Source organism: Vigna angularis, chromosome 6 (assembly GCF_016808095.1).
Source record: "Vigna angularis cultivar LongXiaoDou No.4 chromosome 6, ASM1680809v1, whole genome shotgun sequence".
Classification (NCBI taxonomy): domain Eukaryota; kingdom Viridiplantae; phylum Streptophyta; class Magnoliopsida; order Fabales; family Fabaceae; genus Vigna; species Vigna angularis.
Window position 1 is genome coordinate 3,128,465 of NC_068975.1, and position 14,957 is coordinate 3,143,421.

Below are 14,957 nucleotides of genomic sequence, written 5' to 3' on the forward strand. Positions count from 1 at the left end.
ATATATATAAAACTTTTTATTTAAAAAAACTAAATTTAAATATTTATTTTTTACATAAAACACGTACTATTTCGTGATGATCGTAAAAAAAAAGGGCAACCCACATTAATGTTCAGAATTTTGCATATCTAAAAGTCAATTACATTTTTTTTTCACTTCTTTTAGTGTTTGTATAAAGGTTGAGGTATTCCTAAGAGTAGTTTATGTAATATCTTTTCTTGTAAAAGAGTGAGAGATATTTTTGAAAACTAATAATTAATTTTAAATAAAAAACTACCACAAGAATTTTGTCTGTGAGAAATCACTTCAGCCACCTTTAAACGAACAATGAAAATTCAAATGCATACATACATAACTTTAGTTTAAGTTAAGAAGGAATGAAATTTACAATTTAAGGTTCATGCTATTGTTCAAGCACACCTACATATTCAAATATTCTTCCAAATATTTTTTCATTTTTCTTCCGTGTTCAATACGTGCGTTACCTGATAATCCGGGAAGGCCAGCATACCATTCTTCCTCGAATTTTTTCTTCAAGGCTTCAAATCCTGTAGTAACACACACATACTCCAATTTGGGAAGACCAGTTAAAGTTATTTCAATCATTGGAATGCTCAATTGAAGCCCTGGTTTTGTGCTATCTTGCCTCATCACAGTGAAAATGCTCGTCATTAAACTGCAATTTCTAACCTCTAACGTCTTCAAATTATCAAGATTTTTGGAAAGATTAACTGGAAAAACAGTTCTCAATTTCTCACAATCTTTGATAATTACGTTTTTCAGTTTCCCAAATGAATTTTCAGCATCATACTCTTCATTCCATATTGTTGTCAATTCACTAACCTCGGAAATCACCATTGTCTCCAGCTTAGGGCAAGAAACCTGCATAAATAATATGACATTAATCAATACTATTAGCAGTTTTTTACCACACAATTATTACTACTCTAATTATCTAAGGGTTTTCAGTATTTGTTTGCTTTTTTGTACTTGCATTATTGCTATGCTTTGGTATACATATAAAAGGTTTAAGTATTATACTTAATCTTGCTATGTTTTGGCTCTCGTATTTATAAAATACATGTTTTAGTTTCTGTGTAATAACTTTTAGTTACGCTTTGGTTTCTACAGTCTGCTATCTCTTCAAATCCTTAGCGCTAATACAGTCACAAAATTTACACCACCACCAATCTTCTGTTATATTACTTTAGGAGAGAATTTCTGGTAGTTTAAGAGACTTAATGATAGAGACTAAGATATAATTAAAAGTGACTGTATAAAGACTATAAGATATGTAATTTATAAATATAGTTACCAAAAGAAAAAAACAAATTAAACAGTATCCCAAACCAGATGAATAGTTAAAATTTGTTTGTGGTAAATTTTGTGTGCTTTGTTCATTTTAAAGAGAGTACCATATTATTGTAATATATAAAAAGTGATGAGCTGTGCGACTAATCTATAGCTTTTGTGAATAATTATTTGTCATTTGATAAAATTATCTGCTTTTGCTTTGTTAAGAAAAAGACTATAAAGGTTCATCTATCTTTATATGATGATAACAACATTTTCAGTGAGTTATGTTCATCAAACTTGTATCCCTGTGAATGGGATGTAGGGTTGTTGAGAGGATGCATGCAGTAATTGTTCTACAAGTTAGACATGTTTAATGCTTTAATGCCTTATCAGTGCTGGAAATATTTTAATACCTTGTCATGGAAAAGTGTAGCAGAAGAGGATCCTTCAGTTGAGCAGAAACTGATTAATGCTGGGAGTCCTTTTAAGGTTAGAGAGCATAATTCAGGAAATTCTATGGGACGATTCTCTGCACCTTCAAATAGCATAATTGCCTTTATGGATGTGCACTGTGAAACTTCCAAAGTAGCAAGATGAGGAATACCATTGATCATGGATACTGAGAAGAGACATCGCATTGCATTGCATTTCTCTATTTTGATGACTCTCAGTTTGAAGAAAGATTTCTCAGTTAAGGAATCACCATGGTATATGTACTCCAAATAGCTCAGAATGGTGAGAGACAGTGACTCCAAGTTCGGGAAAGTATCAAGAGGATCGTTACCTGACCCTGTGGCTATGAATTTGACTTCAGCATTGTGTTGAATGAAAAGAGACTGCAGTTGTGGAAACCCATCGCACTCCATATCATTAACAACATTCTGGACACCATTCAGTGTATCCAAGTACAAAACCTGAACTTCTTTCAGCATCTTTTTTATTCCATTCTCTGACTGAAACCTCCTGTTCAGCTTCAGTTTCAATGTCTTCAATTCATGATCACCATCATATGCTCGGTCCCACCCGTTACCAATGAAAATTGTATATGATCTTAGGTTTCCAAAGAACAAGTCCACAGGCCATGCCTGCGGATCAGGAACATACATGTCTTCTATGTATGCCAAGTGTTCCAAGTCTGTAAGCTCTTTCAAGCTTGCATTCTTGTTTTCACTGGTAGACGTTTCAATCTCCCAATTACAGAAGGAGTTTCTCAAATATAATTCTTCCAAGCTTGTCAATTTGGACAGGACATTCGGTGGAATCACTTGGAGATTTGTGTCTCTTAAATCCAAGAATAGCAACTTCTGAAGCTTTACAATTTGCGCAGGCAATTGTCGGATACTACTTCCAAGGAGGCCTAGCATTCGTAGATTTGTGAGCTCACAAACTTCTTTAATGTCTCCCAATTCACAATGATACATGGATAATGCTTCAAGGTCCTTTAAAACAACAAAACTAAGAGGCAGCTTTGGGCAATGAAAGGAAACGAAATCTAGCACTTTCAGAAGTTTAGTCTCCTCAAAAAATGAATCTGGAACATCTATTGTGGAATTTTCCCTACTTATCAGAAGATGTTTCAAGTTTGGACATTGCAACGTTGCGGGAAGCTTCAAATCACCAACAGGATGTAAGTTGCAGAAGTGAAGATCTGTTAGCAATTCTTCAGGTGGCCATTCTGTGGAAATCACTGAAGCTCTTTTATCATGTAGGGCCATTCGATAAGCAGTATGATATAAATAGTCATCTACTTTGACCCAGTCCTTTCCCTTTTCAACCACAAGACCATAGGCCTTCAGATCACTAATCAGTGACTCACGCTTTTTTCTTGCAGCATCTGCTGTTTCCAGATTTTTGAATACACCTGTCCACATGTCTATGTACATGCTATAACTGTTAATAAATCTTCTTCCCCTAATAGCAAGAAGATACAACAATGCTTTGTGTTCCTCATTTTCTTCCAAACAATAGGACAATAGTTTTGCTGGTGAACTATTTTCCTTGAACTGCATCAAGGCATCTTCGCCCTTATTTTCTAATGCCTTTGCTAGGGCATAAATTAAAGAAATGGAACCTTCACAACTTCTCACTATTTCTTCTACAATGGAACTTTGATCTTCATCAAAACTTCCAACCTTCTTCTCAAACAGCTTTCGAGCCTCTTCTTTTTGTAATTCTTCTAATTGAAACACTTTATTAAGCTTAGAGGCATCCTCCAAATATTGTATAAATTTCAAATTTCCTGATGTCAAGAATACTTTGCACCCTTCATGTTCATTACCCGGAGGAACTCCAAATTCCTCCAAGTCAAATTCTTCTGGGTTCAATTCCCCCCACGTATCATCAACTATGATGAGAGTACTTTCCTCTTTTTTTATTCTCTGACGCAATTTATTTCTTCTTTTCACAAGACTTTCTCCGTTGGTAAACTGCACTCCCAATGCATTTGCAATAGCATTTTGAACTTGTTCCTGATTTGGCTTATCAGTTACAGTTATGAAAACCATTGCATCAAACAAATTCTGTTCTTTTGTTTTCTCTCTAATGTTTTCGGCTAATGAGGTTGTGCCTAAACCACCCAGCCCCCATACTCCAACTGCTTGGATATCAGGGTTCCTTAGGGCATCCATAATATCTGCTATCGTTTCATCTCTTGATGCTGGTCTTTCATGTTTTCGTGTTTTCGCTGATACATGAGATTCTCCTTTATTAATTAATACTGAAATCTCTGGTTGCATCTTTCTTGATTGTTTACCAACCTTGTACCGCAACAAAATATTTGTGCAAGTACTGCCTTCATAGGAGTTCAATAATTTATCCCCTTGTCCAAGAATCTCATCCACTCTTTTGAGCCAGTCACTTTGAGTCTGGAATTCTTCATCTTCCCAAATAAGATTTTCTTGCACTTTTTGCCTTTTATCTTGCAAAGTCTGGAGGCTATTTTTGAGATCCTCCAAAATGCTTCGGTTGGAAATTAGGTTGCCAAGTTGATGTGCAACCACTGCTGCTTTCATCTTTTGAAACAATGTGCCAAATGATCTTTCTTTCCTTTGTTCTTGTGTTGGTTTCTGCAAAGGAGTTGATACTAGTTTAATCTAGGATAGGATAATAGATAGAGGCAACAACTTTAACGAAGCGAAAAATTTGAAGCAAATGGCTCACCCTCTTTTAGATAATCACGACAACAGAAAGGATGTGACTTTAAGAGCAATTTATCTTCAACTGTACTTCCTGTCATGAACAAAACAAATTCAACAGACTATTTAATTTATTCCTGTCATTAGCAAAAAGTACACAAACTTCATCATTTTACGTTTAACCGGTATCGAAAGGACATGATTATAACTTTTTAAATAAAAAGACAATATTATATTAGTTTTTCTTTTTTATATAAAAGTTAGGCATGGGTATGTATTATCACATCTTCATATAATTTAGATTCACATTTCACAATAATCTTTAAAGTAACTAAATTTAAAGATAAAAAATAATTGGTTATTGACTAATTTGAATGTCAATTTATAAATTAAATTTTATTGGAATATTAGTAATTATAATTAATGTTAATGATTAATTTAGAATCTAATTCATAAAGTAATTATAATTCTTTTATTAATAATAGATACTAGATAGTAATAATTTTTAGTTTATAAATTAGTACCTAAATTAATTACTAGTGACCAATTATTTTTATTTCGAAATTGATTGTTACTTATAGATTTTCTTGTAGTGCTTATAATTAATCGTCCTGTCAATGCATTCTCTTAGTCACCAAACCGACCAATAGTAAATATTAAAATCATCATCACAAATCCTGCCTATAGGCTCTTAGGTTGTAATTGGGTCAACCCTAATTAAAAGTCCACTTCAAAACCCATAAATGGTTAAGCTAAGAAGAGGAATATGAAACAAAAGTTGGACTTAGCCGTTTTCTCTATCTTTTTCCCATAACAGGTCTTTAATAATTCAAAAATATTTATGATAAAAGATAATTTTGGACAAATATATCTTTAGATATTTTATTTGATATTTTTAAATATCAGAAGATAATAACTACCAAATCTTTTTAAATTTGACAAGATCTTCTTAAATATTTTTTAAATCTCTATAACAACCAAATATATCTAAAATATATCAGATTAGTTAGAAGATAATTGGATGAAATTACATTATTAGAAAGAATATTACAACAATGAAAAACTTGAAATAAAGCTTAGTACAATTTCTAAAGAAAGGGACTTAGGGAAACACCTTTGGATGGCTTAGGAACTCTTTGGGAGGGGGTGCTAATTTCGTTCTCACGTTCTCCACCCTATCGTTTTTTTTATGTTATTTCTACATTTCATAGAGTGTTAAGCCTCTAGGCTAGATTTTGCTGTAATTTCTTAATTGAGAATGCACTTTGATAAAAATTATAAACTTTCATGTGATTGAATAAATTTTTTCTTTTTGCCAAAATTGATAATATATTTTGATTAAAGGTGAAACCTATAAAAATAATTAAACAAAAATTTATTTTGGTTCATTAGTTTTATACTTGATAAAGTGATAAAACAATATACATGATTAACTATAATAATATTTAATTGAGAATATATTTTGTGAAATTTACTGTGACTAATCTAAAAATTTCTTATTTTTAATTGAGAATGTACCCTGGTTAATAGTGATTAAAGGTAAAAAAATTAACAGTAATTAATCAATAATGTATTTTGGTTAATATGTTTTATACTTGATAAAATTGGTAAGAGAATAGACACAATTAGACATAATAATATTTAATTAAGAATAGACTTTGGTTAAATTTGCTATGATTAATTTAAAAAGTTCTTGCTTTTAATTTAGAATATACTTTGGTTAATAGTAAAATCGCCAACAAATTAAATGATAATTTACATTGATTAATTTAAAAATAAAAGATAATACTTAATTAAACAATAATATTTAGATAATCAATAATGAATTATTTTTTAAACAAGATAGTGGAATGAACCTATTTTCTTTATTATTATTTTTATCTCTTTTTATCTTTTCAATTCTATTTATTTCTCTGTTTTATTATTTTAGGTTAAATAATTCTAAGGGTCCCCATTTTAGGTTGAAAGTTGCATATTGGTCTCTCAATTTATTTTTATCTCAATTGGGTCTCTAATTTTAAAAGAATTGAAACAATGCATCCCTTGTCGTTAAATTAGCTTAACGACATTAAAAATACATTGACTAGCCATGCTTGTTTGAATTTTTTAAATGACGCGACTTAATAAAGAAGTCTGATGTGGAAGCAAGTACTATAGCAGAGCTCGACCTGCATATTGGGGAGGTTGATCTATAGTGAGGAGGTCAGTCTGCATAATGGGTAGGTTGGTCTGCATATTGGGAAGCTCGACTTGCATAATGGGAAGCTTGACCTGCACATTGGGGAGATCGGTCTGCACACTAGGGAGCTTTGTCTCCACACTAAGGAGGTTGACATGCAAGTGGAGAGATCAATTAGTACAATGGGGAGCTCGGCCTGCACAGTGGCTACCTCGGTATGCACAGTGGGGTGGTCGACCTTCACAGTGTAGACCGACCACCCCATTATGCAGGCCAAACATCCCATTGTGCAAACCGACCTCCTCACTATACAGACGGACCTCCTCACTATATAAATTGACCTCCTTACTATGGGGGTCATGCTTCTCATTGTGCAAGCTAAGCTCCTCACTATGCAGATTGAGTTCTCCACTATGCAAATCGACCTCCCCATTGTGCAAACTGGCCTCCCCATTATACAGGTTGAGCTCCACATTATGTAGACCGATCTCCTCATTGTGCAGATCGACCTTCTCACTATTTAGGCCGAGCTCCTCACTCTGCAGGATGAACTCTTCACTATGCAGGTTGACCTCCTCACTGTGTAGACCGACCTCTTTACTATATAGATCAACCTCTCCACTATGTAGGCCGAGCTCTACTCAAGTTGTTCTTCCACATCAAACTTCTTTATTAAGCTACATCATTTAAAAAATCCACACAAGTGCATCTAGCCATTATTTTTTTTAATGTTGTTCAACAAATTTAACAACAAGGGCTGTATTGCTTCAATTTTTCAAAATTAGGGCCCAATTGAGACCAAAAAAGAATTAAAGAACCGATATGTGACTTTTAGCCTAAAATAGGAATCATTGGAATGATTAAACCATTATTTTATTATTTAATCTTTTTATTTAATCTTTATTTTCTTATCTTATTTTTGTTGTACTTAACTAATCTTTTTAGTATATAGAGTTTATAAAAATTAATTTGCTAGAAATCAATTTCTTTTTGAAAAATGACTTAGAATTGACTTTAATATTTTGTTGACTATACTATCTTAATACTACTAAAGTTTCTAAGTTTAATAGCATTAATTTGATTGTTTTAAGGATAGCGTTATCACTAAGATTAGAAAAAAGGTATGGAGCCTTGTCAGTAAAGAGAGTTTACTTAATAAAGTTATAACCTTTATACCTGTATTAATCACCTCTGAATGTATATTATAGCAGTTGTGGGAAAAAAATCCGAAAGATTTGTTCATGGACGGGGGCACGAAGGTAGGAAAATAGTCTAGGTCAAATGGAAAAACATATGTTAAACAAAGGAAGAACCTGAACTTGGAAGACAAACTTTTTTAACACAATCCTATTAGCATAATGGAAAGGGTTAAGGAAAAATGGATGACGAGGAAATCTTTACTTTGGGGCAACTAAATGGTTGAATCGATATGGATGAAACAAATATTTTTCTTACTCTAACTGGAATCTATGTCTAATTAAGAAATATACTTGGATTTTAGGAACAATGAGTTCACATTTTCAGTTAGGCTTAGAAAGTTTTGTAAGGTTAGAGATTGGGTGATTGATTTAGTTTGATTCAATCATCTTTTAACTATTTTTTATTCAGTATACAGGTTGAAGTGTCTCATATATACTTCTCTATATACAATTATTTTCGGCGATAGAAAGTCTAAATAATATTACTATTTCTACCAGTGGGACCGGACGTTTGATAGGCCGGACGTCAACAATAGACCAAACATGCTACCCTTCGGTTCAACATAGAGGGTTCGGCACGTCAAGCCGGACGCCTATACGTCCGCGATCACGCAACCTCGCCCCTCGTCATCCGGATAAACAATGATGAGGTTGGCGGCCTATACGGATTGGCTGGCTGAAAAACCAAACTTTGGGAGACCGACCGACCATGCTGCTAATTAACCAGGTTTAAGGTAAGTTGAGGTTAACAGTTATTGGGCTGAATTTGGGTCGTGATTAACGTTTCACTAATCCCAAACCCATAGCGAAAACTATAAATACAGATGCAGGGTGAGTGGTAGATAGGTTGCATTTACTGCACATTTATTACTGTTCGATAGAAAAACGTCATTGCTCTCAACTGACTTTGGCATCGGAGAATCTTTCGCAGGTCTCCCACCCGCGCACTGAGGAGGAAATTGAGGAGCGAGTATAGAGGACTAGACACACGGAGTACGAGCAGAGGAGGACGTGGAGACATTGGACGACGTAGCCCTTCAAATCCGAAACATTTGGCGCCCACCGTGGGGCCATGTAGTTTTAAAAACCCAATGGCGACCACGAGAAACACGAGCATGGACAACCCGATTGAGATTATCAAAGTTTTACAACAAAAGATGGACGAGATGCAACAGCGTCACGAGGACGAGCTGGCGGCGGTCAAGGCCGATTGTGAGGCCCGGATAGCCCGGGAGATTGCTGGAAAGGAAGGGGAGGATGAGCGGGCAAAGGAGAAAGGAAAGGTCGCCGTGGAGGATCACATGGAGCACAACGGCGAACGCGACAGAACTTGGAGGCCGACGGAGTCCGAGGCCGAAGGGAGTAAGGCCAAATCAGTGCACGCGAAGAGCGCGACCGAAGATAGGCGGATGATGGTGAAGCCGGAGCCTTCTTCCACACTATTGCTTCCCTTCACCCAAAACATAATGGATGTTCAGATTTCGGAACAGTTCATTGCACCACAATTCAAGATGTATGACGGGACCACGGATCCCGAGGCCCACATCAAGACGTTCTCAAACGCAATGGCATTCAGAACAGGCAACGACGCTATCTGGTGTCGGGCGTTTTCGTTGTCTTTAGAAGACGAATCACTAGAATGGTTTAACTCTCTACCCTCCAATTCCATAGAGAATTTCGCCGGCCTAAAACGACTGTTTAACCGGCAGTTCGCAACCAACAGCACGCAGGACCTGAACGTGTTCGAGTTGGTCACCCTAAAGCAGGGTAAGGAAGAAACGCTGAGAGCGTTTATGGACTGATACCAGAAGACCGTCCGGCGAGTGAAGGCATTGAGCCCGGATCTCGCCCTCAACTACATCCTCCTCACGCTCAAGCCCGGACCGTTTAAAGATAGCGTCTGTCGACGGGCTCCGAAGACTATGGAAGAGTTGAGGGAGCGTGCGGCGGACGAGATCAGGGTAGAAGAAATGAAATTATCTTATAAGAAGAAGAGCTAGGAGCTTGGGGGGGAGAGGGCAAACGGAGGAAAGCCCGACAGTTCGCAGGAAAACCGGGCGATCACAAGTAGAAGGAACCACGACGAGGACCCCGTTTTCAGCAGTATACTCCCATGAACGCCCCAGGGAGAAGATCCTCCAAGAGGCACTAAGCGCATATTTGCTTCTCGAACCTGTAAAACGGCCTACTCCATCAGGAGCAGACGGGAGCGAACACTGCGCCTACCACAAGAATATGGGTCACACCACCGAGGAGTGTGTGACCCTAAAGGACAAAATTGAAGAGTAGATCCGGGCGGGGCAACTCAAAAAGTACTTTCGAGTTGATCGTCCCAGGCACCTACGGAACGATCAGCCCCCCGGCAAGCTTACAGACCAGACAAGTCTAGAAATGATCGGGCCGAATGCTCACGCTCAGAGCAACGACGGAGCAGGAGCCGCGAACGTCCCCTGCGAGGGCACATTAATACCATGTCGGGAGGCTTCGCCGGGGGAGGATCGTCTCCGTCCGCGCGGAAACGACATGTTCGGGCTTTACAGTCCGTTCATTCGGTGGACAAACCTCGTCGCCATTGCCGCCCATCACATTATCGGACGAAGACTTCCACGCGCCCGATCCCGACCAGGATGATCCTATGGTGATAACGGTTGAGATCGGCTGCTACAGTGTTAGCAAGGTCTTGGTGGATCAGGGGAGTTCAGTAAATATCCTCTACTGGAAAACTTTCCAGTAGATGTATATATCGGAGGATCTCATTGTCCCTTATAACGGCCAAATAGTAGGCTTCGCGGGAGAGAGGGTAGACACACGAGGCTACGTGAAGTTAAGGACAAGGCTGGGGACCGGGCGGTCCAGCGAGGAGAAGAGGGTCTGGTATTTGCTAGTTGAAGCCAATACTTCGTACAACGTGTTGCTTGGCCGGCCATGCCTAAACGCTTTTGGGGAAATCGTGTCCACACCCCACCACACAATGAAGTATCCCTCCGAAAAGGGAACCATATGCATTGTTCGGGCATATCAGAAGACGGCACAGGAATGTTATGCCGCCAATCTGAAGCTTTACACCCGACAAGGGAAGAGGAGGGCGACCGGCTCTGAAGTGGCCATGGCCGACCTTGACCCGAGGATGAACACAAAAGACCGACTGGAACCTATGGGAGAGACCCAACCAATCTTAATAAGGAAGGATCCCTCCTAGACGACTACCATGGCATGGGGCTTGGAGCCCAAAGTAGAGGAAGAACTTTGGTCGCTCTTGTGGAAGAACAAAGATCTGTTCGCGTGGACGATGACCGACATGCCGGGGATCCACCCCTTGGTTATGTCCCATAAGTTGGCACTGTTTAAGGAGGCCCTTCCGGTGGCACAAAAGGCGGCAGATGGGCGAGGAGAAGAGGAAATCTGTTGAGGAGGAGGTGGGAAAGCTGAAGGAGGCAGGCTTTGTCAGAGAAGTCACCTACACCACTTGGCTAGCCAACGTGGTAATGGTAAAAAAGGCCAGTGGGAAGTGGTGCATGTGCACGGACTACACCGATTTGAACAAGGCTTGCCCAAAAGAATCTCACCCCCTACCGAGCATAGACGCATTGGTGGACGGTGCCTCCGGACATCAGATGTTGAGCTTCCTAGACCCTTTTTCTGGGTATAATCAAATACCGACGTACGAACCTGACCAGGAGAAGACGACCTTCATCACTGAGAGGGCAAACTTATGTTACAAGGTAATGCCCTTCGGTTTGAAGAATGTTGGGGCCACCTATCAGCGATTGATGAACCGGATCTTCAGGAAACAAATCGGCAGATGCATGAACGTTTACGTGGACGACATGGTCGTCCATTCGGCGGACGGAGTTGGCCACGTGAGGGACTTGGAGGAAGTTTTTCACCAAGTTAGGAAGTTCGGGATGCGCCTGAACCCAGCCAAGTGCACATTCGGGGTGGCAGCCGGAAAATTCCTAGGCTTCATGCTTACGTCCAGAGGGATTGAGGCTAATCCCGACAAGTGTGAGGTAGTACTGCATATGCAAAGGCTAGCCACCCTTAAAGAAGTACAAAGGCTCGTCGGTCGGCTTACAGCGTTGTCGCGGTTCATCCCAAAATTGGCTGAGAGTCAAACCCGTCCTGCAGAAAATGAAGACGGGAGTCGGCTCCGAATGGGACGCAGAGTGCGAACAAGCCTTTCAGGATGTCAAGACCATCCTGCTTAACCCGCCCGTAATGAATCGCCCTGTGCTGGAAGAAGATCTACATGTCTTCTTGGGAGTATCGAAGTCGGCCATCAGCGCCGTGTTAACGCAGGAACGGCCCCAACCAAGGTTTCACTAATCCCAAGCCCATAGCGAAAACTATAAATACAGATCCAGGGTGAGTGGTAGATAAGTTGCATTTACTGTACATTTATTACTGTTCGATAGAAAAACGTCATTGCTCTCAACTAACTTTGGCATCGAATAATCTTTCGCAGGTCTCCCACCCGCGCACTGAGGAGGAAATTGAGGAGCGAATACGGAGGACCAAACATACAAAGTACGAGCAGAGAAAGACGTGGAGACATTGAACAACACAGCCCTTCACATCCGAAACACTATTTTTTTTTTATATATGTTATATATGTGATAACTTCAGATAAATATTCAATTTCATAAAAGAATATGTTAAAATATTATTTTTTTATACGAACCTAATTTTCACCCATTAATTTCAAGATTTAATGTCCTTTTTTATTTTGTAATATGGGAGAAATTTAAACTGTAATTTTACGATTTTAGTCTACGTAATAGGAACAATCAAATCATTATAATTAAGGATAGGTGTGATAAACGGTGTATTGATATATAGTGAAATTTAAGACACAAGAACAAAATATAATTAAAAAAATTATATATTTTTTTTAGTTGACGTGAAAAGAAAAAGTCGTATCTAGAATAAGTACTAATAAAATAACATATCAGTTTTTCGTTTAAATTATAAGAAATTGTGTTGTTATCTTTCGAATTATTTGACTATTGTGTAAAGTTTCAACAATAAACTTGACTAAATAATACTCTCAAGCAATATTGAAATTGAATTTTCAAAACTATTAAAAGCATGCATACATATAACTCAGGAATAAGGAAAGTCGAAATTATAGAATTCAATCAGAAGGAATGTCTTAACCATTAAAATTTAAAATAAGAACCAAGGTAAAATTCATTAATTTAATAATAGAGAAAAGAGAATAAGTACCTGAAGTGAATGACGCTTTCAAAGTTCCTGAAATATGGATCCATAATCTTAATTATATGATGTTGAAATGACAAAAAAATGTATTTAAAGACTAATTTTTTAATTAAACATTAATTTAGAGATCAATTTTTTTCTTAACCAAAACTCTGTAGTTAATGTTAATAGTTAATACCAAATTCATAATAAAAATAATTTTAACTACTAATTTAAAAACTAATTATAATTTTTTATTAATAAAAGAACTATTTTATTGAATAATAACTTTTAATTTATAAATTAGTATCTAAATTGGTAATTATAATTAATAATTAATTATTTTTAGTCATTAAAATTAATCATTATTTAAGAATTGTTTTCTAATAGATAAATACTTCAATCATTTAAAAGGAGATTAAACAAACAAATTTAGAAGACATTTAAATAAAAAGAAAATTACCCGAAGGGGAGAGGAAGAAGAAAGACAAACTAGGACCCCGAAAGACAAAGGAAGAACAAAACCTATTTATGGGAAAACAGATAATCTTCTTAAGCTTGGGTAAAACTTCGGAAATAAATCAAGAGAACTATCACTAACAATATTTAATTAAATGAAAATATTAAAAACATTTTTCTAATTTTATTTTGTGATAAATTCCAAAATCTCTTGAAATTTAATGGAAATAACATTTTGTGGATATTGCAGCAATCTTTTTAAATGATTCAAATAATAAAGAAATCGTGAGAAAAATAGACACAAAAACTACCTGTATAAAAGTCTCTATCGATCGTGTATTCATATGCACTGATTTCTTCTGAAATTTCCTGGAAATTTAAATTTGTAGGAAAATAATACATAAATTTACAGAAAATATGAGTGAATGTACTACCTGGCTTATAGGCATAAAATTGTGGGGGTCGTATCTTTTGTCAAATGTAATGTGTCTGATGTAAACAAAAATTCTTGAAAGAACCGTAGACTATCTTATATTATCACTTTTTTCTCTCAATCTCCTTTCTCCCTTTCTACACCTTACATACCCAAACAGGTTATTCCTTGCTTATTCCTTCAGTTTTTCTATATATATATTCGTTCAATAACCATCAAGTTCTAGTCATTCTTTGCTTAAAACTAATGTCAGAACAAGAATATCACACATTCTTTTTAAACTTTATGGAATATGAATAAAAAAGGAATTTCTATACTTTCATTATAAGATGTTTCTTATGTGTTTTGTATGAGATGAAAAATATTTAATAGTGCAACTAGTTAGTAGAAGATATTAAGAAAATAAGTCAGATACAAGAAAATCATGTTTTATCATATATATATATATATATATATATATACATATTTATATATATAAAAGATCGTATAGTTATATTATATATCACCACTTCAATATAATATTTATTATAACAAATCTCATAATTGATAGTCATTATATTATTATTTACCATATTTTATTCGTGTACATAGCCTCGTTAAACTTTTATAATACCAATTTTGTGTAGTCTTCAACTCATATTTGCTTAATGTTATAACTTATATGTAACTCTCTTTATTGTTATCTTCCAAAAATCGTGGAAACTAGTAAGACTCACGTGTTATCAACATTGACCTCTTTTGTAACAATAAATGTTTCACCTCACGAACAAATGTTAAAAGATATTTAAATTTCATACATATAAACTCATAAAACTTTGACATGTGAGTTATATTGATATCTTAAAATTCATCTATCATTTACCGTCACTTGAAATATTATTAAAATAAAAATAAAAGAATACAAAAAGCACGAAAGACCACACCGAATATGCATTGTATACATTTAAGGTCTCCTTGGTCGATCATGACGCATACATGTCGATTTACTAAGTCAACATGTACCCGTTCTGTAGCTATTTGATCAGGATGACATCACGCCAATCACTTACTATTCACTA

The 14,957-nt window shown here is 36.4% G+C and overlaps 1 protein-coding gene across 3 annotated transcripts; it reads right to left on the reverse strand.

Annotated features, from left to right (window-relative positions):
* Positions 1–315: 315 nt before the first annotated feature.
* On the reverse strand, positions 316–13,998 carry LOC108342227 (disease resistance protein At4g27190). Of its 3 annotated transcripts, XM_017579969.2 has the most exons (7): positions 13,901–13,998; positions 13,778–13,825; positions 13,471–13,532; positions 13,035–13,061; positions 4,456–4,524; positions 1,710–4,361; positions 316–882 (listed from the first exon to the last, which is right to left on the reverse strand). In XM_017579969.2, exons 6-7 carry the CDS (start codon positions 4,305–4,307, stop codon positions 421–423), a joined length of 3,060 nt encoding a protein of 1,019 aa, XP_017435458.1. In that variant the 5' UTR covers positions 4,308–4,361; positions 4,456–4,524; positions 13,035–13,061; positions 13,471–13,532; positions 13,778–13,825; positions 13,901–13,998; the 3' UTR covers positions 316–420. The 3 variants fall into 3 exon arrangements, with proteins under 3 accessions (XP_017435458.1, XP_017435459.1, XP_017435457.1); XM_017579970.2 differs by lacking the exon at positions 13,471–13,532; XM_017579968.2 differs by lacking the exon at positions 13,471–13,532 and having other exon boundaries at positions 13,778–13,998.
* Between the last annotated feature and the right edge of the window lie 959 nt (positions 13,999–14,957).

Excerpts from the sequence above, each read along its gene's own strand:
- LOC108342227 (XM_017579970.2), bottom strand. The coding sequence starts at position 4,307 with ATGAAAGCAGCAGTGGTTGCACATCAACTTGGCAACCTAATTTCCAAC. Across the intron at positions 883-1,709 it reads CTACACTTTTCCATGACAAG|GTTTCTTGCCCTAAGCTGGA; the intron begins GTATTAAAATAT and ends TTATTTATGCAG.